Source organism: Anomalospiza imberbis, chromosome 2 (genome assembly GCF_031753505.1).
Source record: "Anomalospiza imberbis isolate Cuckoo-Finch-1a 21T00152 chromosome 2, ASM3175350v1, whole genome shotgun sequence".
In the NCBI taxonomy this organism is placed as follows: Eukaryota; Metazoa; Chordata; class Aves; order Passeriformes; family Viduidae; genus Anomalospiza; species Anomalospiza imberbis.
In genome coordinates this window covers 114,483,833-114,511,667 of record NC_089682.1, presented here as the reverse complement: position 1 = coordinate 114,511,667, position 27,835 = coordinate 114,483,833, and the positions used below count along the sequence as shown (strand labels likewise).

At 37.2% G+C, this 27,835-nt stretch overlaps 1 protein-coding gene across 3 annotated transcripts in view; it reads right to left on the bottom strand.

Annotated features, from left to right (window-relative positions):
- OCA2 (OCA2 melanosomal transmembrane protein) overlaps positions 1-27,835 on the bottom strand; it is a 185,602-nt gene that overhangs the window by 86,285 nt on the left and 71,482 nt on the right. For all 3 annotated transcript variants that reach the window (XM_068182671.1, XM_068182669.1, XM_068182670.1), the window contains 6 exons: positions 25,247-25,318; positions 24,360-24,425; positions 23,266-23,322; positions 21,846-21,970; positions 18,153-18,291; positions 8,752-8,884 (listed from right to left, as the gene is read on the bottom strand). In XM_068182671.1, the coding sequence (XP_068038772.1) occupies positions 8,752-8,884; positions 18,153-18,291; positions 21,846-21,970; positions 23,266-23,322; positions 24,360-24,425; positions 25,247-25,318 (592 nt within the window). The remainder of the gene's footprint in view (positions 1-8,751; positions 8,885-18,152; positions 18,292-21,845; positions 21,971-23,265; positions 23,323-24,359; positions 24,426-25,246; positions 25,319-27,835) is intronic.

The window sequence follows — 27,835 nt, the reverse complement described above, 5'->3', positions numbered from 1 at the left end:
TGTCTTCCCATGGCTTTGACTGTGCCTTTATGTACAGAAAGTGCACGCTTGATTTTTCAGTCATTGGTTTTCTAAACATCCCAAGGATGTGAACATCTGACCTGCTGCGGAGTTAACTTCAGAGCAAACTGTATTTGAAAAATCAGAACTGTTGATAGAACTTCTATCCCACAACTCCTGTTGCAGTAACGACTTGTGCAGAGGTTTTCTAGGTCATCCCACGGAATGTTTCTCCTACTTCTCTCTCATGCACACTCTGACTGTTAATAGCCCATCGTGGCATCAGGGGATTCATATTTATTAGAAGTAATGCTTTATTAAAGGAAAAATAATGCAGAACCTTGAAGTCAGCAGCAACAATTAACATGGCCAAAGTGCTTCGGGTCTTGCTATACTTCTGCCATTTCATAACTGCAAAACCATTTAGGCAGCAGTCCCCAGAGTCTGGGAACGTCTGATATATTATGACATACTGTGTTACACATGGTCAAGGGCTTAATGCAATCACAGAGTCTTATCAACCACTTTGAAATTCCGGCCAAGACAGCACAAGGGCAGCGTTTGGCTGCCACTGAATAGAACCACGGGATAGTCTCATACTCTGTTTCTCCATGTCTGTAAGTTCCTGTCCTCCCCTCAGATGAAATCTAATGGTTATATTACACCAGAGTGAGCTCTCTCCACTCGCTTGTCCAACCCAATCCGCAGGGTTTTTGCAGGGTTAGATTTATGGTGGATCAGCCTTCTATCCAATGTAACCTATGACTGTCAGGTCTATTGCCAGTAACTGACACGGTGAGTCTGTAGCACAGCAGTTTCTCATTAAAGCAGCTAAATTAACATTTGACTGCAACCATAGCACCGGCAGCCAAAGTGATAGAAGCAAAGCTGTTTAGTATGCAGTGATCTGGAGCACAAGAAGATAGAAGGGCTGCAGCTCAGCTCAGACAGAGAATTCAGCTCATTATGACACTAAAACCTTTGTGAATGCCATACATTCATAAAGCCCACAAGGCACAATGGCAATATACCTAGCATTATTATTTCCAACAGGAAAATAGAAAAAACTCGGTTTCTAACAAAAAATATTAATTTTTGGCTTAGTTATAGGATCAAATAAACAATCCTCAAACATGTAAACCCTATGCTCTTAGTCTGCTCTGACTTTGTTATTGATCATATTTTGCCCTGGAAACCACAAGCATTACATCCTGGACCCACTGAGTTTAACAAAATTTCAGCTGCTGACCCAGACTGTGACAGTTAAAAAAAAAAATTGCATTTTACTAAATATTCTTCTTTTGAAAACTGCATATTATTTCTGCAATCTGACAATTAATAGTCAGATTGATTTTCACTTGAGTAATCACACATTCCCTCCCACCCAGCTGCCAACAACAAAGGAAACATCCTCAAAAACTGAGTGTAATTAATTCCCAGTCTAAGAATCTGAAAAGGCCAGTTTTGTTAATTGAAGATACTCAGGAGAGCATGACCAACCTTGATGAGATGATAAGAATTATCATTAAATGAAAATTTTCAACTTGCACGTGCACTAACTGCATAAACTATCTTTTTGCAAGCAACACAAGTTTGCACTGCTGGGCTGTATCTAACAGCATTCAAAGTATGTTCATCTGAATATTTGTTTAGTTTTTTCTCCACATTTTACTGTAGCTTAACTATTTTCAGTAAAGCAATTTTTTTCATAGCCAAATTCTCAGAATGAGACTATTTATGTTTAAATGCCAACTGTAAAGCAAACTAAGTATCATGAAGTCTAGCTTAACAAGTAATAGTAATATCTATAACTATATAATTTTTAAATCCCTCATCTTATGTAACCAATCTTCTAAGAACTATTAGATGGTGACATCTCTATTTTTTAAGTGCAGAAACTAAATCCAAAATTTGAAACCAATGAGCAGAAAAAATTCACCTTGAGGGATATTCCAACTCAAACACTTATGCCTCTCTCCTAGAGGCAGCACATCCCAACAGGACACAAGCATGAGGATCTAAATCTAGGAAAATCAGCAAACAAAACAAAACAACCCCTGGAATATTCTAGGTTTTATTCCTTTGAATAGTCCATCTGGTCAATAGTGGATAAAGGTAAGCATAGGTATAAATATTGCAGGGTCTTCAAAACTACATCAAAACATGTTTTGCCTTAGTCATCTAAATGCATGCAAAGGAACACAAGAAATGTGCACAATGCTGCATAAAGCAGTACAGAGAATTTACATAAGCTTTTCAATTCAGCGTGACAGCTGAGGCCCCATTTGGTCAGCTCAGCTACCCAGCATGGGATTGCATCCCTCACGTAGGAATTACAGGGCATCCTCATCCTGCAGCAGAGCAGCTGGAGCCTGGGCAGAAAATCACAAAGCTCATAATTTCAAACACCTAAATTACTCACTAGGAGTCATCTTCCAAGCAAGCTGGAGCAAGTTGCAGCAGGGCCACGAAAGAATCTACAACATTATAAGTTTAACCCTGATTTTATATGGGAATAGTGAATTTAATATGTGTATGATGGTCACATAGGACTCAGATGGAATAAACCACTGATATTAAGGTGAGTTAGATTTCTCATTACATTTCAGGATGGTTGATAAAGATATACATTAAGTTTCAGTTGGTTTGTTCCTGAACAACAGGTGGGATATCTCTCTCTCAGGTAATATGGGCCCTGTTCTCATCTCTGGGTAAGTCAGACTTTAAAGACACAAACTTATTTTAGTGCTTGTGGGTTTGCCTTCAGTTTCCTCTGTGGCAATTCCCCATCTTTTAAAAGCAGGAATCTGAATGTATTTAGGTTCTCTGCATGCCCATTAGTACTTGCTTAATGTGCATAAAATTCCTCATCCTGTTACGCTGATAATGGGACAAGGAAGTCAAGAGTCAAGTATTTTGAGCATGCAGTTATCTAAAATTCTACTCTAGTTTGTCTCAGAAAGTTTTTCTCAGGTGTGAAATCTAGAAAAATAACTCCAGCTTACTATCAAGTAGTTTTCATTCAGACTGCCAGACTTACCAATGAAAGCCAATTTTGCTGATGTCTTCCATTAAACTACAAGTTTTACTCCCTCAGAAAAAAAAACAACCTCTCTTAAATTCACTGTACTTTGCTCAAACACAACTAGATACATTCCAATCCCAAAACATTTAGTACAAAATGTAACTACTGCTGATATCCTTTCAATATGAGAAAAAGTGCAACAAGTCACTACTTAGAGACGGTATTCCCAAGGATAGGAAAAAAAGAACCATAAAAAGATAAAAGCCTCAAGAGGAGAACAGTCTTTTGGAGTATTTCAAAAGGTAATGTCTCTTCTAATGCTTTTAATAGGACAAGAAGAAGAGCAAAACAATGCAGCCTACTTCAGACTCACCATAACTTTTATCAGTGGTTTAGAAGTAAAAATGTAGACTAATACATTGAACACACATTGATAAATTAAAATTGCAGAGAAATAAAAAATCTGTCAAGCTTACACTTGTATTTGAAACACCACCACAGTGAAAGCCTTCTTCAGCAAATAAACACTGATAATGTGCTACACAGAACAGGTTTTTTTTTAAGTTCTGTTTATTACAAGACCTAATGAACTTCAGAGATACAAAAGTGTAAAACTTTGTCACAGTTTCACCCAAACACTCTGAATGGAAAGGCTGTGTCTTGCCAACCACTGGATACCTGTGCAATCCTTTCACAGCTGAGGTCTGGATACAAAAACAGACAGACACAAGTGCTGTAAAAGAAACAGGAGCTAGGACTAAGTTTTTCCCTCCCATCAGTGATTTTCCAGTACTCATTCCTTCCATGAAAAATGTGTATAATAAATTGTCAGGTGTTGCTCTGTTGATTCAGAATGACACTATATTATACCTTCTTTCTGCATAAGACAGGTAAAGTAATATTACAGCTGCCTTCTTGTGTTGGCTACATTATCGATGCGCTAAGCAAATAATATGAGATTGTAATATTCTCCTTGCTTTGCTATGTCAGAATACTATTTTTATCATCTGAAGGCAAGAAGAGACAGATCAATGCTTTTCTTTTTCCAAGTGGAATACTCTTATCAACTCTAAAGCAGTTCAAAGGACATATACAGGAATTAAAGCATAAAGTTATTGAAAATATTTAAAAATACAAAAATCTTCCATTTTTGGCAAGTAAATAAGCGTACTTCTTTAATTCCTGATCATCAGGAGAGCTATTGAAGATGCAAATAATAAAAGACAGCTTTTGAATTGCATTTTCAAACATAAAGCCATGGCCCTGGTAGATCCTGATATATTATCAAAAAAGGAGTAGACACAGTGTCTGAAGGGACATTAGGACCACCTAGTTTATTTGAGACTGAAAGTCTTACTGTTCTTTCAAATAAAGAACAGTACCAGAAAGATATTATCTTAGATACCAAGAGCATTCATAAGAAAGCTGCACCTTTTAGTTCAGCATGCCAACATTCACAGTAGGAGACTTAAAATGCTAACTATTCACTATTCAGTGTTAATATCTACAACTGGATTGCAGAGAAGAGAGAAAAAGAGACCACACAAAAAAACCAACACACATTTTACTGTCCACATTGGTCCTCAAGATTTAAAAATATTCCCCACAAAATCCAATGAAATTAGCATCTTAGGTGAGGATGGTAGAGTGCCGTGCAATTGCAAAACTTCCATACAGACTGAGCTTTAAGTTGGATTCTTGAAAACATATTGAAATATTCCTTTCTTTGGACATTACTGTCTTTATAAACTGCTTGCTACTTTCCTCACTTGAACCAGCTTCCAAGTGAGGACATGCCACTACTTCCAACATCACATTAAATACCAACTGTGCTTTACTGGCAGTTAGTAAAATACCTACATAGGCACAGAAGCACCTCAGGACAGAGATTTGTCAATTTACTTAGTTCAGCTACATCACTGATGTACTTTTCACTGATTCTAGCAAGAAATGGTTCCTGAAATTACAAATATGTTACTAGAAAAAATAGGACTGAAGACTGTTCTTTGACCCTGAGTAGCACACATACAGATGTTACACTACACCTTATCCCAGGTGCCCTCTGTGTCCCTGCAGGGTCCTTGTGGCCCTAGATGTAACTATTACTTTATGTCAGATCTTTGCATTTCAAAGTGCCTGGCGCTAAGTATTGCAGTTTTCTTGCAAGTCATCACAGTGGTTCTTTCCCCTCCACCTCTTCCTTCTATTCTCTTTGAGAACATCTGTAGAGCTTCACGTGGAAGAAAGAAACAGATTTGCTCACTCATCTGGTTACCACATTTCCTGTTCTGGGAAACAGCACTGTGTTTTTCACACATTAAGCACTTTACATATGACTATGATTAATTAATTCCTCCTGTTGTCAGCTTTACTTGCTGACTCTCACACTACCACCAGTATTTTCCCAGCTGCTGCAGACAGTGAGTTACACCAGAAGGAAGAACAATGCTCCTGCTATTTATCGCTCCTGCTTAAAGGGTGGATCTCATTCAGCCAGTGAAAAAGTTGGAAAAAAGTGCAAGCAACAAAGTAGAAATGGGGAGCTGGTGCCAAAGTTGTGCTAGATGAAAGCTCTTCCTCTCTGGCAAAATTGGCCAGTATAATAATATTTGCCACCAGAACCTGTGCCACCCATTCTTCTGGGGATAGCAACCTTGCCAAACACTGAGGTCTAGGTCTCCACAGCTTGACAGCTGAGACATAATAGTGCATTGTTACACTTCCCAGGAAGTAAATAATGTATTCTTAACCCTTAAAGGAAGAAAAAACTTTGGTTTCAGTTTTTTAGAGTAGCAGTTGAAACAGTAAATTTAATTCCTCTTACACTCAGATATTTTTTCCCTGACATATTCTTTTGTGAAAGTGTAGATACATACAAACTTTTTCAAACCTTTCCAGCTTACTCTTCTAGCCCTAGCATCTTTTGCTGCATCACACAGAACAAGGAGCAGGTTTATCAGCTAAAAGACATGCTCAAAAAAGTCCTCAAAAATCCCTTCATTCTTAAAGAACATTAGATTTTCACTCTCATGGATGAGTTCTTCAGAGTTTTTGTTTTTTTTTCTTTTGTTAGCTACCCTGCTTAAAGCCACTGCAGGAAGAAAGTCGTTCCTGGGGAAAGAACAGGTATTTTTGCTGCAGCAGAGGTGCTGCAAATCAGTCTGAAAGCCAACAGATTAAAAACACTGCTAACATATAGTGTTGAAATTAAGATAAAAATGTATCTTCATAATGAGAGCATTGTCTGTTTTTAAAATTCATACTAATCCATTTTAATAATCTGTGTATCCTAAAGCAGCAGAGAAAAGCTTAAAGTACATGGTGCACAGGGATAAAAAAAATCTGGGGAGAATAATATACCAATTAAATTTCACATAACTTGTTTAATTGCTAATTGAGGGCAAGGTGAGGAAGGACTGGTATTTAGTTGATTAAAACAGCTGCTTCAAACAAGTCATTTGAAGTTATCCCAGAGCCATTTCAACTGGAGATGAAAGGACCCCCGGAAGCACCTTGGAGGCCATTCTGCAAATCCAAACCATGACAGCTATCTCCTAATGGAGCTGTATTGGTCTCTTTCTTTCTCTGTCCCTCTCACAGAAATTTTCAATGGAAAGAGTGGCTTTCCAGCATTTGCTCTAATTAGACAGCTCCTGATTAGGTTTGCAGCAAAGGACAAGCAGCTGATTATGAGAACACATGGTATACTGATTAGGAGACTGCTAAATCTGAACAGACTTAGGAGCAAGTAACAGAGATTACCAAGAAACTAATTGAAGGAAATATGCTTGCCAGCGTTTCACTACTACAGTGTTTCACTGGAAAAAATAGTATGTCAGTGAGTACTATTCAGATTAATTTTTAAAGTTTTCTTACATACTGTATTTCTTAAAAATCCAAAACATACGCTTTGAAATTTTATAGCCAAAAGGAAAAAAGTAGCAATTCCATGTTCTAAAATACATATTTATAAAATAATGCTATTATGTCAGGATCAATACTGTTTACAGGTGGGAGAATTAATTTTCTTGATGGCTTTTTGAAAAATCATACTCTGTAGGGTCACAGGGAAAGAATCTAGGGTCTGAGGTAATTTATTTCTCTTGCTCTCTGGATAAGACCTCTAAGGGTGCAGAAAGCCTCAGCAGTTTTAAAATGAAAATGCCTACCTCATACCAGACAGATACATAGGAGAAAGAGAAATTCTGTTCTAGATATTATACTAACTGTTAGAAAACAGTCAGTATAATATCTAGAACACCTCAAAAGTATTTTTGATCTAAATTCTGGGAAAGACTATGGCCTTTATCAATACAAACAGAGTCCACCTTGTGCTGAATAGATGTCAAAGTCAAAACCAAAAGTCTTCAGAAGATCTTCCTAAGCAGGGAAATTTCTTCTCTGACTTTTCTATCAGATGGGATTTGAGACACATGGTATAATCTACTGAGGAGAGAACTGTCACTTCTGGCTTTTAATAAAACCATAATCCTAAAGCAAATTTCCCTGGAACAAGGCAAGACACTACAGGTACTACTCCTTTTGCTTAAATGAGATACCTATCATGAAAGTCTCTGCCACAGTTAGTCACCTTGGACTCTCCTTATAAGAGAAAAGTAAACTTTTAAGGCCTGCAATATATCAGTTCTAGCATAGACAGCTCCATTAGTCTTGAAAAGCACTTATCTTTCTCCACAGATAACAAATGAAGCCAAGATATATCAATGGTATTGGAAGCTGTCCTCTCTATGATAAACAGATGCTACACACACAGGTTCAGAAACATCGTACAACACATTAAAACAGGTGTTGCATGGTCAGTAGAAGCCTGGACCTTAAGTTTTCTGCAGCCAAAGGTGAAACAAGCATCAGTCCCAGGGAAGAAACAGTTATACTCTACTGTCTTTGTACAAAGCTTGCTAATAAATTATACTTAGTGAAGTATCTCCTACCTCGTAAAGAACTTGTGAACATTTAGGGGGTTAGTATTAAATTTCAGCACTGAAAGAGAAGCCCTAGAACAATGATAAAAACTTCAAAATGACTGAATTGAAAAACATAAAAGCATGAAGACAAAGAGGGACTGACACATCGACAGTCATTGAAACAGCTTTAAGACTTCTAGAGACTACTGAGGTGAGTGACATAAAAAGACATAGATTTAGTTCTACTGAATTGTAGAAATTATGCACTGGGGAAATTTAGGGTAGGAAGAGCCACAGAGGCAAGCTGGAGAGGACTTGAAAAGTTCTGCTTTGATGAAATGTCTTTCACTGACCACAGACCAGTAAAAGATTGCTGAAAATTTCAATGGAAGAAAACCATCAGCAAGGGAATACATCAATGGACTATGTTTGTTGTAAGGGAAACCTGGGATATTTCTACATCTAGGCTGTGAACTCAATACCTTGAGCAGATATTATCTGTTGCAACACAGAATATCCTGATACTCATGCCTATGGCTATAATGAATGATGCAAAATATTCCTGAAAATTTTGTAAAATATTTAATAATTCATGTCAAAACCTCAGTCTTAGCACCAGAAAAAACAAAAAATGCCACAACTAAAAATACAATATGAATGATTAGTTGAAAAATTAATGTTCAGAGAGTGAGGAGGGTGGGCACTTCCATCTGAAGACAGCATTGTAGTAGGCACTACTCAGTTTCCATTTAGCACATATTCAGTGTAACAATTATAACGTTTTATCACACTCACACTTACCAACAATTTCACTTGGCTCCTTATTGTAAAGTTTTTTGTTCCAGTAAAGAAGTCTGAGAAAAGGAAAGGAGACCAGAACAACAAGGCAGATACCCAGAAACATATGCCCTGTGAAGGCTGCAAAATCCAATCCCTGAAAATAAAAACAAAAACCTAAATTAAAAATCACTTATTTTTCTATATTACCTTCAGGGAAAAGCATTCAGCTTTATGTACATTAACAATCAGTAATAAATATAAAGCAATATAGTAAGTTCCAACTATCTGCTGTATTTCATCTGTTTCAAGGAGACAAGCCACGTTAAAATTTAATTCAAAGAACTAAAACATTGCATTACAAGCTACTCTGAAACACACCTAATGTTCCTGAAATGTACAGTAAAAAAAACCTAAACTGAATTATCAACATTTACTTCTCACTTGTAAATTCATTTCAAATCACTCAAAGTCTCAGAAATAATTGAATTTTAAAATGGTGGCAACAGAAATGCTTACAATAATTCTATTTGAACCATTCTTCTACAATAGAAGTATTATATGTCAATATTGCATTTATTATTCTTTCCGGTTAATAAATGAACATATTTCTTTATCTTTTGCACAATGAAACCTTTTAATGAAGGGGTTTTAAAAAAGGTTAAGCAGAATGTATTAAAAGGCAACTGGTTTCAAGCAATAAGAATGAACAGTGACAACTTGCCCTAAAACTTTAAAGTTTGCCATGCTGTGAGTAGGACATTGGACTAGATTATAGATATTCTCAGTTCAGTCAGAGAGAAAAAGAGAGATTTCTACCAGGCTGATCCTGGGAAAAAGTCCGAGAAGAATGTAAACCATTCATTACCTCTCTTTCTGTTCATATTGTTTACAGATATGTTCTACCGCCGTGTGCTATTCATAGCGCACCAATGGTGTGAGATGTTTTTACTTTAAGACCAATGAAATTGGTCTTCATGATGTTCTCTATAAAAGAGCCATGCACATTCAAATAAAGGATCATTCTTTGCCTTCTGAACTTGGAGTAATTTTATTCCCATCCCTGCCTCATCAGCGACACTAGATGACCTCTAGGGTCCCTTTCAATTGAGTTATTTCATTTTTCCATATTGTACACATTGTAGTGGATCAGGGTTAGCCTTTGGGCTGGGCTTTTCTGAAAGAGTCATGACTCGCCTGTCCAAAAGAAGTTACTCATGAAGCTCCAAGAGTATCACATCCAAGTAGTCTGGTAGGAAGGACCTGTCTTATATTCAAAAAACAGAGTCTGTCTGAAATGGTGATCCCAGCAGATCTGTGACACCTGGAATAAAGTATGGCTCAAGCCCTGGATAGCCCAGGTTGTCCCAGCTGAATTTTCAGAGTACCCACTGATTTCCCAGAGACTCTGGAAAGTTAGTTGATCTCCCTGTGACATACCTTTATGTGTCTATTTTTCCCTGATTTTTAACTATGAGTTTCCTATAGATCCTTTGGTAATTCCAGAGCATATTAAAAACAGCTTCCCTTGCAAAAACAGCTGATACTACCTCCAGTGTGTTAAGACTTTTGGGAACTTACTGCTTTAACTGTGTATTCTTCTATATTGTCAAATGCTAAAAGAATTTATGTGGAAATTTCCTAGTTTAAATGTCTCTGGTTCAAAAAAAAGGAAGAAAAAGTTTCTCTATTGCACCACAGGGCATAATAAAAGACACATAACACAAGAAACTGATGACAGTCATAAAGAACTTTCATAGCCAGATAAAGATTGGTTCTCTTTGGCAAAAAAAAAAATCCATAGCTTGCAGACAGTCAAATAAATCTCAAACCATAAGTATGCAGACCTAGGATTAGCATTTGATCCTATTAAAATACAGGTTTAAGCTTCCTGAGGTAATGTCATCCCTACTTGCTATTTTTATAGTAGATTCCTTGACTCTTCTACTCTCCAGCCACTAAAAGGTGAAACTATACCTGTTCATTTGCTGGCCTTTTGCTGTAGCTTAGCTACAGCCATTGCTTTTATGAAAGCAGAAGGAAGACTCTTCAGGAATTGGAATGAGATTATTTTAAGAATTGGACAGAAGAAAAGTGACACCACAAAGAAAAATAATGTACCTTCATTCAGTTTGCCTACAAAATAGGTCAGCCACTTAGGTGTCTGACATCTCTGTAAGACAGATTTTACAAATCAGGTTTTACAAAGATTGGCCTCTGGGCATCAAGTTAAGATTCAGAGCTACAGGAAACACTTCTATGAGGGATGAAAACAACATTATAACTCTAGGAAACTTACAAATTAATAAATAAAGAATTCCTGCAAAGGCTCGTTGTTTGTGAGACTAGCCCCCAAAGTATATAAATTCCATATCATCCATGTTTATTTTCTTAACGACAACCATTTCCAATAAATCAACAATAAATCTATTTTATATATGGATTGCTTCTAAGATTTTAGCCAAAAAGAAAGATCATACAATTTTGGCCAGAAAATTAAGAACTATTAACCTTAACAGTTGAACTGGCTTTAGTTCAGAAATTTTCCAACTTTGACAGTGTGCCATTAAACGAGTCTGCAAGTATGCAAAATCATGATTCAGTTTTGTATGGTCTCTAAAATGGCAATGAGAGGTAAGAAATCTAAATTATTTAAGCTGTAAAAACACTGAAGCTACACCAGCCAAAACAGAAATGCCTAAACACGACTGGAAAAAATAACTATCCTCTGAAAGAAAAATGAGTGGGAAACAGGTGGTTGAAGAGCAATAAAGTAGTTAGGAGTGGTCAGATTATACTCAATACAGAATTACCAGAATGAGGAAAATTACTTTTGCACTCAGACTAGTCTTACAAAAAAGCAGTGCAGATGAAACTTTTCTGAGGCTGGCAGCAACCGCATCATGCCCTCATCATGAAGATAGATGCCAGCTACCAGGCCAGCTATGATGGTAGAAATTCTCTGTAGAAATACATAGAAATAAAGATAAATGCTAAAGTAGGAAGTAAAAAAAGATAAATAGGAACCAAATGAATTCTTGGTAACCCTCAAGTTTAAATATGTGATGTCTTCATCATATGTTAAAGGATCTTGACTTTATGGAAGTAGCTTATTGCAAGTAAACACAAATACAAAAAGTCACTTGCCTTTACATTTTTGTTCTCACACCTATTTCAAAGGAAAAAGAATTGTGTCTGGTTCCTGAAATGCCACAGTGCAGAGGCTTCTCAAAAAATACAGCACAAGAAATACGTCACTTGAAACCCACAAAATTAATTTCTCAATGAAGAAAATCACCTCAACCTCAAAGGCAAACTAAAATGCTGAGGGTAAGAAGGAGGTCTCAGGTCTGACTCATAGCTGAAAGGAATTGAAATGAGATAGAGATTACAATACCCTTAAAAAAAATCAGGATTAACACAGCTTCATGACATAAGAGCTGACGTCGATAAGCCTTGAAAGTAATTTGCAGACACCATCACAAGAAGAAAAAAAAAATTGTCTACTAGATTTTTTGGCGTCCTATCCAAGAGCTTACCTGAACTATTCAGAGGGAGTAGCTGGGATGAGATTCAGGATTTTGTTAAAGTTCATAGTATCAACACATTGATCTGCAATATCTCTGAGATCCCTAGTGAGAAAGAAAACAGGCTGCTCTGCTCCTACTGCAGAACAGCTTTCCAATTCAGCTGAAACAAATTGTTTTTTAACATGGAGTGTGCCTATTTCAGGACAGAGCTTGCATGACAGGATTGTCGGTGATAATGTGAGACTGGAGTTAGTTCTCTTCCCATCCCTTGCTCCTGGCTTTCCTCCCCATTACCTCCTTGCATCGATCCACAAAAGACAGTGAGTAAAAATGATTCCTGATGATCACTAGCCCTGGACAGCTGATGTCCTGCAGCCATGAAGAGGTTGAGGACTACCCAGTACACTACTTTTTATGGCTGATATCAGAAAGGCTGAAATACAGTGAAATACAGCTGCCCTGCCTGATGCTTTGGGCTGGGTGCTTAGCACCAGCCCCTCTGCAGCACAGGGAATGTGGTTTTGGGGAACAAGAAGGCTGATTTCACACCAGGCTTTGTCAGATAGCTGGTAGCCAGCTGGCAGACTCTTGGGGAACTTTAAGAGACTAAAGGGCTTTCACTGTACCACAGATACCATAGATGCAGCAGAGGATACCAAGGTCATGGCACAGTTGCTTCATCAGTTGCCCCTGTTCCTTTTCCCACAACCCAGAAAAGATGCACAACATCTCCACAGAGCCTACATTCATAGCCTTTGTGGCTGTGGATAGAACATTTTATAACTCCTGAGTCTTCTGCACTGCTGGGGCCAGGATTCAGCATTGTAAAAAAGCATTTAAGTGCTCCCCATGTCTCCTGCATACAACAAAAAGTCATTTTCACAAAGATTTTATTTTCCTGCACAATAGACTGCAATAGAATTGACATGCACAATAAGCAAGAAATATTTTTCTTCCAGGAGATTTCAATCTATGAGATAAATACAAAACACGCTTCAAATGTCCCTTACTTGAGGCTATGATGATTGTGTCAAATTCCTCCTGTTCCCCAGTCGAGAGAAAATCTAAAGATTTTGTTTTAGCAAGACAACAGCCTAAAGGTTCCACTGCCTACAGATTCAGAGCTGAAACAGAGTGGGCATCTTTCCTTGGTTTATACTTTAAAATGCAAAGGCAAATATATCAGTTTCATATTAAGAGGAAGTATCATATTGTTTTCCTAAAATGCTAGCTTTCTATCAACTTGATTGTTATTTTTCTCATTGCTTCTGGAGATGTGAAATTAAATTCTAGTAATTCAGACCTTTCCACAAGAAATCTGCCTATTTAGAGCAATGATAAAGCAAAAATTATAGCTATGTTTGTTTGGGGAACAGAAAGTACTGTGTTTCTAGCCAGAATGCCCTTCACTTAATATTTTAAAACTAATAAAATGAAGAAGAGCAAAAGTAATTTATTATTTCTACACTGGCTTAAACATCCCTTCTAGCTGAGTGACTGAGATCTGCATTGTCTCTCATGGGAGCTGCTCATGATGTCACTGAGCCAGAAATTACTGATGGTCTAACCCAGTTACATGAAGATAATGTTTATTTGAGATGCTGATGAACTTCCTTTTTTGTTTTACATTATGCTGTTTAATGATTACTACATGCATATATAGTAAAAATTCTGAAATCAGATGTAAGCCCATACATTTTAGTTCATGCACTTCACCTAAGTGAAATTTCCTCTTGAAAAAAGGAATCAATCAAACATCAACAGAAAGAGTAGAGTCCTACAAATTGATTAAAAGTTTTAACAAGCTTGTATCCAGCAAACTCAACAAAAATAGCCTACTAAACTATGGGAATTCATTTTACCAGTGCTTGAAATATCTTTAAAGCTTCATATATAAGATTTCCTCTTCTTTTTTTTTTTTTTTCAGAAGTACCTACTTTCCTTCATAAATTTTTGGTAGCACAATTTTTCATTAAATATAACCAACTAATATCACATCATGCTAAATTCCATCATGAAGCCTGAAAGTCTCTAAAAGGGAGCACAGGAAAACCTTCTGTCTGTCAATTTTCCAGGAAATTCCTGTTAAACGGCAGGAATAATTCTGAGTGGTATGCTGAAACCCCCAAATCCTCAGCAGACATCAGATTAACAGCACAAGCTTTATAAATAAATAACAGTAAATAAAAGGATGTAATCCAGTGGCTAGCATATGCTAGAACTGCCTTTGCTCTTATCATTACTTCTTTCATGCAGATTTAGCTTGGACTCACCAGTGTCCAAGTGCACGTGTGGACCAGTGCACATGTCGACAGCTATGTTCACAGCACCATTTTGCTCTGGAGACCTGTTTGCCACCCATTCTTTAAAGAACTTGGAATCACAGCCTGTGCTTAGAGCACAGCAACTTCTGATCTCAAAGGTGTTTTTGTAGAAGTTAGTGCAGGTCCCAAATACAGAAGTTTTGCTGTCCAACCCTTCTGAGAGCAAGGACCATACCCAACTGGTTCATGCTCTATTGTGCATATAAACATGGAGTACCCGAAGTCTGAAGCCCATATCTTCTCAAAATAAAAATAGAATTTTGTTAACAGTGGCCATTCTGTGACAGCACTCTGAAGATAACAAAACATTAAAAAATGTTTTATATTCACTAAACAAGTTTTCCATTTGCTCTTATCCTAAAATCAAAACATAAATGCTGTTTTGTGAAAATTCTTCCAATTCCAACTAAGAACAATCAAGAGCACAACAAATCTTGCTCTTTTAATATGCAGATGTTCCACCGATTCCAGTCATGATGGTAGGGAATGTGTCAGCATTATAAATTAACAACGGTTACAAAGAAAAAATCCTTTTGACATTCATTTGCATCTGAAGACAAGTAAAGACTTATTGCTACATTGCAATGAGCAAAATGTTACAAAAATCTTATTTATTCAAACATGGTTTAAATAAAGTATTTTTAATATGATGTGAGTTTTCCCCAGAACCTAGGGAGAAAAGTCCCTCCAGCACCACAGTAAACAAAAAGTAAAGCATTTCTAACACTATAGCCAGATAACAGCACCCAAAGTAACAAGGCTGCATTTCATTTCATATTAATATAAAAGCCAAGGTTTCCTACAAAAGTGCAAACTTGCATAATATTTTACTTGGATGCTTTTAGAGGTTGATGTACAGCAGTGAAAGATCAGGAAGACTGGTAAAATTCTCCTCCTGATAGCACCTAAATAAAGTAGAAAGCCTAATCATCTACATAGGACAGTTCACTATTCAACTTCCTGCAGGGGCAGTTGTCCAAGTACTCCCATATTTACTGTGCAAAAATGGCACTGAGAAGGAAGTACAAAAGAATGAAAAAAAGAATTTCAACAAAAATATCAAGTGGAAAAAATTCCTAGAATTCTTAGAATGTCCAAAAAAAATGACCATAATGCTAAAAAGAGGTAGAAGCCAAGTCTTTTCTATAGAAAACATCATAATCGAAACTACAAATTATACTGCATGAAGGAGTGTTTCTAAGATGCCATTAATGCATTCAAGAACTTTTACCTCTGTAACAGTTCAAAAAAAATATTTTACTTGGTACTTATGCAGTGGGCTCCCCATGCATTTTTGACACAGAACTGTGGTAGCTCATATAACTCTTCTTCAGAGCATCTTTTGCTAGAAGTAGTTTCAGAAACAAGACAGCAATGTCCATATTTATCCTTCTGATCAGAAGAGAGCATGCTGGAGCAGGTGGACAAAATTAGGAGTGCAGCTATTAGTTCAACAGCTCAGACTGTAAGAGGCCAGATGGTTCAGCTCCCTCTCTGACCTCTCTCTTGGCTTTATCCAGTCATCCCGGCCAGCACTCTCCCAGGCAAATCTCCTTTAGAAGGGGTGAGTCCTAAGCAGTGAGGACAAACCTCAGACCATCACACTCTGCCTCAGGACCAAGGATAGGTCTTTGACCCTCTTTTATTTATACACATAGATATAGCAATTGAGAATATAGAAAAGAAGAAACATAAATTCTGTGGCCGTGTTAAACATAATCTATTTCACTACATTCTTATCTCTGTGATGCAGCAAAAGATCTGAAAATAATCCAGACTGAAAACATCTGGAAAGATTTGTATGCTTGTTTTAGATACAGAATTTGCTATATTGTCATATTTGCTAGGGTATTTATACATCTGAGTCCTCCTAAAAATATCAATAGCTCAAACAAGAAAAATGTAACATGGTTTCTTTTCAATTGTGATTGCTTAATTATATCCTAGGTTTATAGCCATTTCTAAAGGTTCTACAGAAACGATGAGTTTCTGAGTATTCAGGAAAATGACCTGCACAGCAGGTGCTAATTATTCTCTTTTATATCAGAAGTTTTAAAAAGTTGCACAGATTTCATATCTAAAATTTAAAACTCAGCTATCAAGTTCTCAGCTAACAATAAATACTAGTCTTCAAAGCTGCCCTCCAAACTAGCCAAATGCAGTTAGCATTTCAAATATTTTGATGGCAAACATTCAGTTTATTAAATGCTACAAACTTTCAAAGACTTTTCCAACCTGGACAGTGCTTAATTAATTTGAGTGCATGCAGTTGATTAGAAAAGATCTTTCTTCCATAGACCAATAGAAACATAAGTTACTCCAAATGAAAAAAAAAAAAAAACAAAAAACAAACAACAAAAAACACCACCATAAACTTGGAATTTTATACTACAATTCCCTCATCCACTTGCACGGTTGTTTCTGCACTAGCTCAATAAACATTAAATTTCTTTAGAATTACTTTTTAGTGGGGGGGTTATGCCACCTGGCCGAAACAGAAAGCTTATCCCTGGTGTCCTTATAGATGTGCCCATTATTTTACTACCCCTTCCATGGTGCTGCTTGTTGGTGAGGAGAAGGGCAGATCTGCCCCATGCCAGGAGGGGCTGCCCCTTGCCTCCTGGGCAGACTGTCTCACTTCTGCCCCACCTCACACCAGGGAAAGGGGTAGGGAGACAGTGCCAGAGGCAGAAGGAAGACTCCATGCCCTCATGTTCAGGGATAGTAGGGATACCTGAAAGCACAGAAAACTCAGCAAACTCAGCTCCATGCAGATGTTGAGGGCTGCAAACACTTGCCAGCAGTGCCACAGCCAGTCCACAGGGCAGAGAGACCCATGTCGGTGGGAAGAAAGTGGGACTGGGATGCTCCTGCTGGATCGTTCATAGCCTGCAGTCCCACCCAGCACCAGCCACCATAACTTTCCCTTTGGCACCAGGCACCCAGCAAACAATAGGAGAGCCAAGTGTTTGAAGCTAAAATCTGTCTCTGCAGCCTGAAGATAGCAAAACATTGTCAGGAGGTGGGAGCCAGCCACAGTCTGTGCTGCATGGGAGAAGCACCCACCCCCCTCTCACACCCCACATCCTCTTGGGCTGTGCTTGAAGGATAAAGTGCCTCACGTGCGTCATGCCTCTACAGGGGCAAAGCAACTCTGTAAAATGTAGAATTGTCTCATATTTAACTTTTGAGAGAAAACCCATACTGAAAAAATGGATGGATTTTCATCTTCATTTTCATATTTTTCGTTTTTTGCAACTTGTTGCCCTGTCTGCAGCCCTCCATTGTTGTGCTTCTTTCCTCACTTTGTCATTGATAAGGAAATCCTCACCAACAACAAAAAAAGGAAACTGTAATTCTTAGTCCAGATCAAAAAGTCTATTCTTCATCACTATTTTGTCCCCAAAAGATCACTCTCTTCTGTCTGATCATCCTACTAAAAAAGAAGTAGCACAGCAAAAAAAGTCGATTATGTTCTGTTTATATGGCTGTCTGGGGGAAGAGAAGGATCAACATTGCATAGGTCAACACCACTACTTAATTTTAGTAGCCAAACAACTGCAGTACATACCCTCGTCCTCAGCTCCTGCTTTGAAACAATAATCACATTTGGAGGATCCCCAACAGCAGTGGCAGCCCCCCCAATATTTGTGAAGATTACTTCCGCAATCAGGACGTGCCTAGGATCAAGATTAAGTACTTCACAGAGCCTGCAGTGTAAAGATAATGAAATTAACTTCTTATCCCATGGATAAATTACCTTAAATATTAAAATGCACAAAAATTACAAAATGCAGTCATTTCACAGACAAAAGGTAGCATTATAAACATAATGTGTCAATAAATGCTGTGTTAAAGCATTTATTGTGCTAGAGTAATTATAACAATGTAAATGAAAATTTATAGATTTTCTTTACATCTAAAATGCAGTTATTAATGCCTACAAAATTGATGCATTTTTAAAAGCATTTAATTAAAAGTAGCCAACTACTACAAGAATCGGACTACACAGAAAATAGCATTTCAAATTTTCAGTGTGATACAGCTTCTGAAACCATGGGCCTTAAGCTGCACTGACCTGTGGAAAACGATTCTGGTCAACCACAGGCTCTGCACTCAGCAACACTGATTAACTTTCTTGTGAGAAGCAGTGCTAGAGGATTGTGCAGGCTGCCTATTAGCCATGAATCATCTATTAGAGACTTTAGCTTTCAGGCTAGGTTTATTCAGTTTATTCTGTTCCTATTTTCCTCCTTCTCTAAAGCTTGATTATAAGTATTTCTATTTGGGATGAAACAAGAGCAGAAAATACACATTCCTTATGGTTTAAAAATTCTCAAAATGTTTTTTTAGCAGTTTGAAGATACTTAATACTTCTTTGGTAGGATGCTGCTTTGATAAGAGAAAGTAAATTGCTTCTTTAATAAGAAGCACCTTAAAGTGCTTTGACAAACACTGGGGTTGACTCAGTAACCACATGATCCATTTGAACTCAAAGCCCACTTACACAGAGTAATCCTCACACAGATTACTCCAACTCACAAATTACATTTACGCACACACCCGTGTAATCCGCTCTGTCCTGAAGTACGTGTTTGACTTTAAACTTGGGCTTTGGTAATAAAAGTTGAAAGTTAAAGTCACACCTAAGCACTTTGGAGTAAGAAACAACAGCTTTCCTCCTCACAACTTATCAAAAGGTTGCTGCAGAATGTAAAGATGGCGACCACACTCAAATTATTGTCCCCTATGTCTCATAGTAGATAGAGGGAAGAGTGTGCAGGTAGAATGCCTTCTCACTGCAATGCTCTCACATATTTCTCTGAAAGAAGGGTTGGACTTCACTGTTTAGCCTAAGTCTGTGTTAAAACCTATATTTCAAAGAGAAAAGAGTATTGCAGAAACCTTAACCTGATTCACTTACACTATCACCAAGAGTTTCAATTTAAAACTCAGAAAAAACGCTGTCAGATGGCATATATGTCAGCACATAAAAACTCTGGAAAATGATAACTGTGCAAAAATACACTATTTCCTCAGCAGCATGAAATCATTCAGTTAAAGGGTACTTTGTAGTACAGCTGGTCCAAATGTATCAATTGTGGTACAAGACCACAATTGTACTTGCAATTTTAACTCCATTGCTCCTTGACTTACCAGTATTTCAAAATACAAGCTAAGCTTTTCGTTAGCAATTCTTTCTTTTTGATGGGCCTAATGGTATTTTGAAAATAGAGCTCTAATGTAAGTAAGCAAAGGCTAAGCCCAAAGTATAAAACCATCAGAACATCTTAGCTATATGGCAGGAAAACAGTTCCTCAGTTTACTTATCCTGGTTACATAATTCTTCATGTGTAAAAATATTAGCCTTTTCCAGTTCCCAATAACAAAGTGTCTTGAAAATAAGCAACAGGTAACAGGGGGTAGTTATTACTTTTTTAGCAGGTTACTAGAAAATGCAGAGTGAAACAAGCATCATGTTTTAGGCCTTATTACAGGAAATATAAACCCTTATGTTCGCAGAGTCAGTATGATTTTCTGCAAGCTTTATCTCCATGGCAATGGAGACTGCACAGTGCAACACAGTGAAGCTATAGACAATGGCAGTAAGATAAAAAAGAAAATGACCCCCAGCATGAAGCTTTTTGAAGTAGGCAATTATTTGGTTTTAGTAGGTGAGATAAAATTTTATTTTAGTTTTGATAGTGATTCAAATACAAATGTTTCCCACATACTGAGTTTCCCGTTCTTCAGTGTTACAGGCTCATTTAGTATAAAACAAAAGGACTTAGTATATCTTTAGCACAAAAGCCCACTACTTAAAGGTGGCTACAAAGGCAGAGGCTCTCCCTTCACAAGGATCCACATGGAGAAGACAAGAGGCAACGAGTACAAGGGAGAGATTTCACCTCAACATAAGAAAAACAATTCATGGTGAAAACAGTTAACCACTGGAAAAACTTCCTTGGGGATGTGGTAGAGTCCCCATCACCTGAGGTTTTCAAGATGTAATTGAAGAGAGTGCCAGATAATCTCATTTAGGCTTCCTTTCCCATGAAAGGTTGGAACAGATGGTCTTTCAAGGTCCCTTCAACCTGGGCTATTCTAAGATTCTTTGAAAACAGAATAAATGTTACTGTAGCTCTGACTGTGAAAAGCTTTTTATGCTGCATTGACTTCTGGATTTCAATCCATTCCCAAATTATATTTATCCAAAATATTCTGTAACACTGCTAAAGAAAACTTGGTGTTCAATAGCTCCAGTGCTGCTTACTGCTAGAAATGCAATTATTGATTAGGGTGTGGCAAAGCCATCTCTTTAAAATATAATCGGACAGAAGACAAATGGAGCCTTCATTCACCAGCTGTTTCCAGTCTAGAATAAATTTCACTTGCAAAACTGGTTTTTACTGCTTTACACTGCATTTTAAAGAGGGGCATATCTTATGAGAATTTTGTGTACTTTAATGTGATAATGACTGCAAGGATTACATCTCTCAGCATCATTTCTAAAATACACTATATCTTTCCAAAACTGAACTGGATTAAACAGATTTGCCTGATCAGACACAGGTTAAATTCAGGTTAAACAGTAATTTAGAATCCCACACTGATTAAATGTAGTTGCATATAACATGTTATTAATTTACAGAAATCTGAAGTAATTAAATTCATGGTTGTCTGCTCAAAGTTCCAAATATCTAATCTCAAACTGTGCAATTAACCAGTAGCCATCCCAATGACATGATCGCCAACAGGAATGAAGTTCAGATTTTCATACTCAAGAAAAAGCTGTTAGATTAAATATGGACTTTTTGAAAATTTATTTGTCACTAATATTAAAGGGATAACAACTTCACTAAAACATAAATTGCTATCTAAAATTGAATATAAATATCAGCCAGCAAAGAATAAAGCAGCTTTAATTTAAAAATTCTGCCTGCTTTACAGGAAAAAAAAAAATCTACGAGGGAGCATTTGGTACAATATGCTATTGCAGTTGAGATATGAAGACAAACCAGAACAGTTAGCTGCCAAGGCAGTGTTCACAGGTTTCAGATACATGCTCAATATTAATGCAAAGGCAAAAGGCAACCCATCCCTCTGAAAGTGCTAGCTTTTTATTCTACTACAATATGAGTATTTGAAGTTCTGATTTCCATTTAAATGATTAAGAAAACCTCCAAACAAGTATTTTGCAGACATGTCTACTACTGATTGCTGGTTATAAAAGACCAAGTCCAAATCCATAACAATAAAATACCTTATGGTTACTGGAGTAAAGAGCAGCATAGTGGTAACATTGTCCAAAAATGCAGAAAGAATTGCAGCAATGAGGCACAGAAGCGTAATCATGGCCCACACCTTGCCTCGAGAGAACCGATAAGCCTTCGAAAAACAAACAGAAGCAAAATTAATGGACTACATCACTCCAGCTTAGATTTCAAAAAATTATAGATAAAGCAACTTGATCAAAGTCAAGCAACAATGAGCTCAGAGCATTTACTATTCCTTCACCATTACTCCAACAGCGCCCTCTCCAATATTAAATAATTTGGCAAGGAAATAATTCATGGAAATGGGCAAACAATCCCATCACATAAACAAAGAAACAAGTCTGAAGAAACACCACGCTCTGCTGCCAGTCATAAAGGGGATCTGTGGCAGGAGAAGGGCTGAGCCTCCATCCTCTGCCTGCATGCCCAGGTGGACTAACATGGTTTACACCTCTCTTCCTCTCCACACCTGGGACACATTCCCTATCCTCAGAGCAGCACTGCTGGAGTGAGTCCAGAGGAGGGCCACAAACATGATCAACAAACACTGGAGCACCTCTCCTATGAGAACAGGCTGGAAGAGATCTGTGTTATTCAGCCTGGTGAAGAGAAGGGTCACCTCACAGCACCTTTCAGTACCTAGACAGGGACAATAGGACAGTTGTGGGGGGAGGCTTTGGGCAAGGGTATGTAGTGATAGGACAAGAGGAATTGTCTTTAAACTGAGAGAGTAGGCTTAGATTAGATATTAGTTAGAAATTCTTTACTGTGAGGGTGGTGAGACTACGACAGGTTACCCAGAGAAACTTCGGATGCCCCATCCCTGGAAGTGTTCAAGTCCAGACTGGATGGGGTTTTAAGAAACCTGCTCTAGTTGAAGGTGTCCTTGCCCATGGCAGGTGGATTAGAACAAGATTATTAAGGTTGCTTCCAACCCAAACTGTTCTCTAATTCTATGGTTGTGATTCTGTGAATTACACTTTTCATGTAAACTTTTGTTCTGCTACTGTGCAAAGGTCTGTGGCCACTTTTCATGTGTGGTCATAAAGTTAAAAGATAGTTCTCATATTTCTTCTGCCCCACTGGCAGGCATAAATAGACAGTTCAGCTACAGCAAAACTGCAGTCCTGGGAAAATCAGTGAAATATTCAGCTTAATAGTGTCCAAATGCTTGTGTACCCTACTGGGGACCTTTAACATTTCCTGTAGAAACAAAATTGCATTAAGGGCTTCCTTTCATCCACAAAGGATTTTTTCAGTATTACAACATGACCACTGTCATTTCTAATATGATAAGTATACGTAGACTTTAGAAGGGTTCTTTAAAGATCGTGCTTGGTGTGACAGCTCTGAATAAATACTAACTTGATAAATCTAGAAATACTTAAAAGTAACAAATAAACCCACCTTCACTGCACAGTAGTCAAAGAATCCAGTCTCTGAAAATATGGCCACCAAAACCATCTGCCAAAAGATGAGGAAAAATATCATCCCTTGGAACTGATATATAAAAGAAATTGAATTAATACTCAAAATTAAAGCAAAGCAATTTCTGATACTGAAAAATGGACTTCTTATCTGACACAGCTTTGAGAATCTAATCACCCTTATATTAGAATATCCACTACAGCTGCCAGATATCTCTAGTTAATGCATCATATGGTGAAATATACTTCTCAACATAAGCAGTCTGTAAATGTCATACGAGTCTGGTTGAATTTTATTTGTAATGACTAAGTGGGCATCATATATTAAGTACTCAATGTATCTCCCATATATCATTAATCAAGAAGAACCAATAAGTGTGTTTGCTCTCTGCAGTAATACTCTACAGAGCACAGAAGAGAGTGGCTTCAAGAAATGCTTTCATTTTCCCACATCTGGGAGGTCTCCTGTCCTTCTGTCTTTGCTCTAAACAGATTTTTTTTTTTCTTTCAGAATGGAAACAGATAATTGTAATTTTGTCTCTGCATACTGTATATTTTGTGTTCGAGTCTAATAGCACTTGAACAATGCTTTTTACTACAAATAGCTCTAGGCAAAGTGATTAAAATAATATATGATTAAAATCTCATCAGATATTACTTCTCCATTCCTGGCTTGCTTTTTTGTAGCTTCAGAAAAAACAGTGAGATAGAAAACAACTCTTACAGAAGAGTGTGTTTGAGGAAGGCTTTGAATAAACAAAATTAAAAAGAAAAATTAGAGTGATAATACTTGGCCCTTAAACAGGTTTTTCTGTTTATAAATCCCAAGGATGTTTTTAGCACATTGTCAATACAATTTCAGAGATTGAAAAAAAAAATAGAAAAGGATCAACATTTCAAAAGACTCTTTCAGAGGTCTGATCCTCATCCTTTTTGGTAAATTCCTTAAGAGACAAATGTTCATCATAAGTTGTCTGAGTAAAGGACAATTAACAAAATGTTCTAAAAGGAAACATCTCTATACTGAATGTAATTATTTTGGCACATTTAAAGCAAAATATATATTTTAGTTACCATTCCAAACAATAATGCCAGTGTCTCATAGTCAATCCACTCCACCACTTTGACCATACTTGGCCTCTGCAATCAAGAAATATGATTATGAGTGAATGCCACCTAACTTGTGATTAGCTATGACTTATGAACTCCATTTAATTGATGAACTATTTAAGTATATGTGATGGAAATTAATAAGTGTTCCTACAAGCTACATAAAAAGGACTCTTTTTTATTGCCATTACTACTATTATTATTATTACTAATTCAAAATACTGCTGGCATCCTAAGTCGGTCATTATCAGGCTATTGGTTGGTCTAGTTGTTCCTTACTTAACATTACAGAAATAAAAGATAAACAAATTACATGGCACATTGCAGTTCCCTTTTTGGTAAAAGAACAAAAAGCATTCCACTTCACCTGTGAACAAACTGGAGGGCATTAAAGGGAACATAGTAATGATATGGTTATGAGACCAACCGAGAAAATCAATCTGATGTTTGACTATATATCAAAAAAGAGTAAGCAGCAGGCGAAACAAAAGGGTTGGAACATGCAAGCATGAGATGTAATTATTTAGGGTAGTATAAAGCAGTGTATTTCCATTTAGGTTCACTTGGTAGCCTAACATTACTGAAAATAACAGTGTTAAACTAACGCTGGATTAAGCTGAAAATGGTTGCAGTCAGCTTCCTGCAAATCAGAATAAAAAAGCATCAATTGACGTTTTTGTATTCCCCTTGTCTACAAATTAGTCTGACCTCTTTTCCCACCCCAGTTTCTGTCCTACCATAAAAAACACTGCTTTGCCATGTGCTCAGTTAGAGCTGGGCAAACATGGAAATTAATGATACCTGACACCACAGCCAGAGATAAAGGGAGCACTTGCAGTTTGATAACTTACCTCCCCAACAATAGCTAAGGCAGCTAAAGCGGCCAAAGCGCCCAGCATGGCTGCAAGGGTCCTGTGAACAATCTGCAACAAAGGGTAAGAATTGACCACAGACTCATCTAAGCATCTCCTTGCTATTAAAAAGGAGAGGGGGGAAGGATAAAACCTCATGTACACAATTATTTTCTTGGCTTGCTTGAGGGTTTTTTCTGACTAGAGGATGGTTAATTACTTTGCTATTAAAAAAAAATAAATAAAAGACCCACAAACAAAACTAAAAACCAAATAAAACAAAATGAAAAAAACAATCATCTAAAGCCTTGCCTGTGCAAATGCTGCTAGGAAGTCTCATCTCTAATATCCAGGTAGAGAAGGGACTTCAGCACCAGTTTCTTACATTTGCCAGTAGGTGACCCAAGAAGGAAAGCAATTCATCTTCCCTAACTTAAGGATCAAAAAGCCTCATCCTGTTGGCTTCCCTTCACATGCCATGGAAAGAAGATGCATGCCCAGGAGGTGATCCATCTCATTCTTAACAGGGGCTTGTTCAGCAAGCGTGCCCTGAAAATGTGCTTTATTTCTCCAAGAATTCATCTGCAGTTATTTAATCCTCTGTGTCTGGAAGATCACCGATTGTGTAAAATAACTCAGCTAAAGTAAGCATGTAATTAATGAAAATCACACTACAAAAGACTGAGTCTAATTACCAGCTTTCACTATCAATGTGTTTAAATATTATTCCAACACAAGTTAAAATTATTGTTGAGGAAGAAATAAAAGAGTCTAGAAATATTTAATTTGCCTCTAATTTCATAAGAAATATTTTGCTGATAACGAACAATAGGATGAGAGCATCTCAAGGCTCTCCTCCACGTTTGTAAAGGAAAAGCAAAAAAGGAAAGATTTGGCTTTGTTTTTTCTCCTTGATTATAAACTTTTAATGGAAATGGTAAAAAACTACACAATTTACCAAACTACTGGAAAAATAAATATATAAATTACTAACTCAAGTGTAAAAAAAATTATCTGTCTCATTCTCCTGTTTTCCTTAAAAATGCACTGAAGAATAACCTATTCATGGTCACAAAGCAGGAAATCAGACCAAGATGTTTATGCCCTAATGACCTACTTGTTCAGAGCACAGATTACAGCTCCCACCAGCTCCTACAGAAATGTGTGTGATAACCCACCGGCTCATTTTTGATTTCCCATTTCAGTGCATTCACATGTAAGCCCAAATATGGCTCTTCTGATTCTGCCAAGGTGGGGAATATTTGATAACATTCCATAGCTCTTCTGGCTGGCGATCAGATCTTACAGCTCTCTCCAAGCAGAGCTGTCCATTAGGGGAGGGCATCAGCTTCTTACCAGAGCAAAGCTCAAGCGTAGGCTAAAGGGAAATCCTCAGCTCTCCTCAAACTGGAGCTTTTCTTCTCATGCAATCCCCACCCACGTTAGATGGCTCTTTTGCAGTTCTCATAAAGATATCATAGGTTTGCTGAGATTTGTTTAGCTACAGACTTTTTGCATATTTCCACATAAGCACTTTTGCTGTCACTGTTGTATGCTTAATTGCACGCATTGAGTTGACTGCATTTTCAGTTTCCAAGAGTTTGCTGTCACCTATGGGTGAAGTTGGCTTTAATTTATGCAGAAAGAAACTGAAGAAATTAAGTCATCTGTCAGTTCCTTCATTCTGGTGGTTTTTCAAGAAGGATATACAAAAGTATATCCTTAAGAATGAGCAAGGTGCAAAGCTTTATTACAAAAACTTAGCAAATGTACAACTCTCCATTCCAGCAAACTATCAAATGAAAGTCATAAAGTAATGTAAAGCCTATAAAGAACACTTATGTAAACTCTGAGACATGCAAATATTAAAAAATTTATATTTAGGAAGCTTGAGGAGAAAATAGATTACTCTCTTTAATTTTTTTTTCACAGAAAATAAACCCCTAACAAATAATATATTTGCACAAGTATTTTTTAAAACTTACAAATATAGAAGTTAGGAGGTGCAGCTTATGAGTTCTGACACTCTTTGAACCACAATTCTATCTAATACATATTTGGAGGGCTTTATATCAAGCAAAATTCCATTATTATTCTTTTGAAAAATATTACAGATGACCAAACCATTTTGAAGATTGGCAAGAGGATGAGTCTCTTTTCAGGATGAATCTTGGTGTGTATCCATAAACAACAGCTCAGGTAGAGAATTGAAAGGGCTCAGAAATAAATTAAGACAGAGACTTAATCCCAGGAAAGCTGAGCGACTTAGTGGACTTCTGAATCTAAAGACATTTTTAAAGGTTAAGTGAGAAATCATCTATATTCATCTGATTGTTCTCTCACTTGAGAAAGGGCACACCCTTGTGCAATGACCATGGAGATGAGAAAGACAGGACTGATGAGGAGGAAGATACAAAGCTTTTAGTATATCAGTTTGTATGCTAGAACTCCCCACCTCCCATTCCAGCTGCAAACATTATAAACTCTTTGCAAAAAGGCCATCATCTCCATCACCTTTATTTTTGTCTGAAGAATACCTAGCAGTGCTGTCTTACTGCAACAGCAAAGGATAGGGCTCTTGCCTTTTTC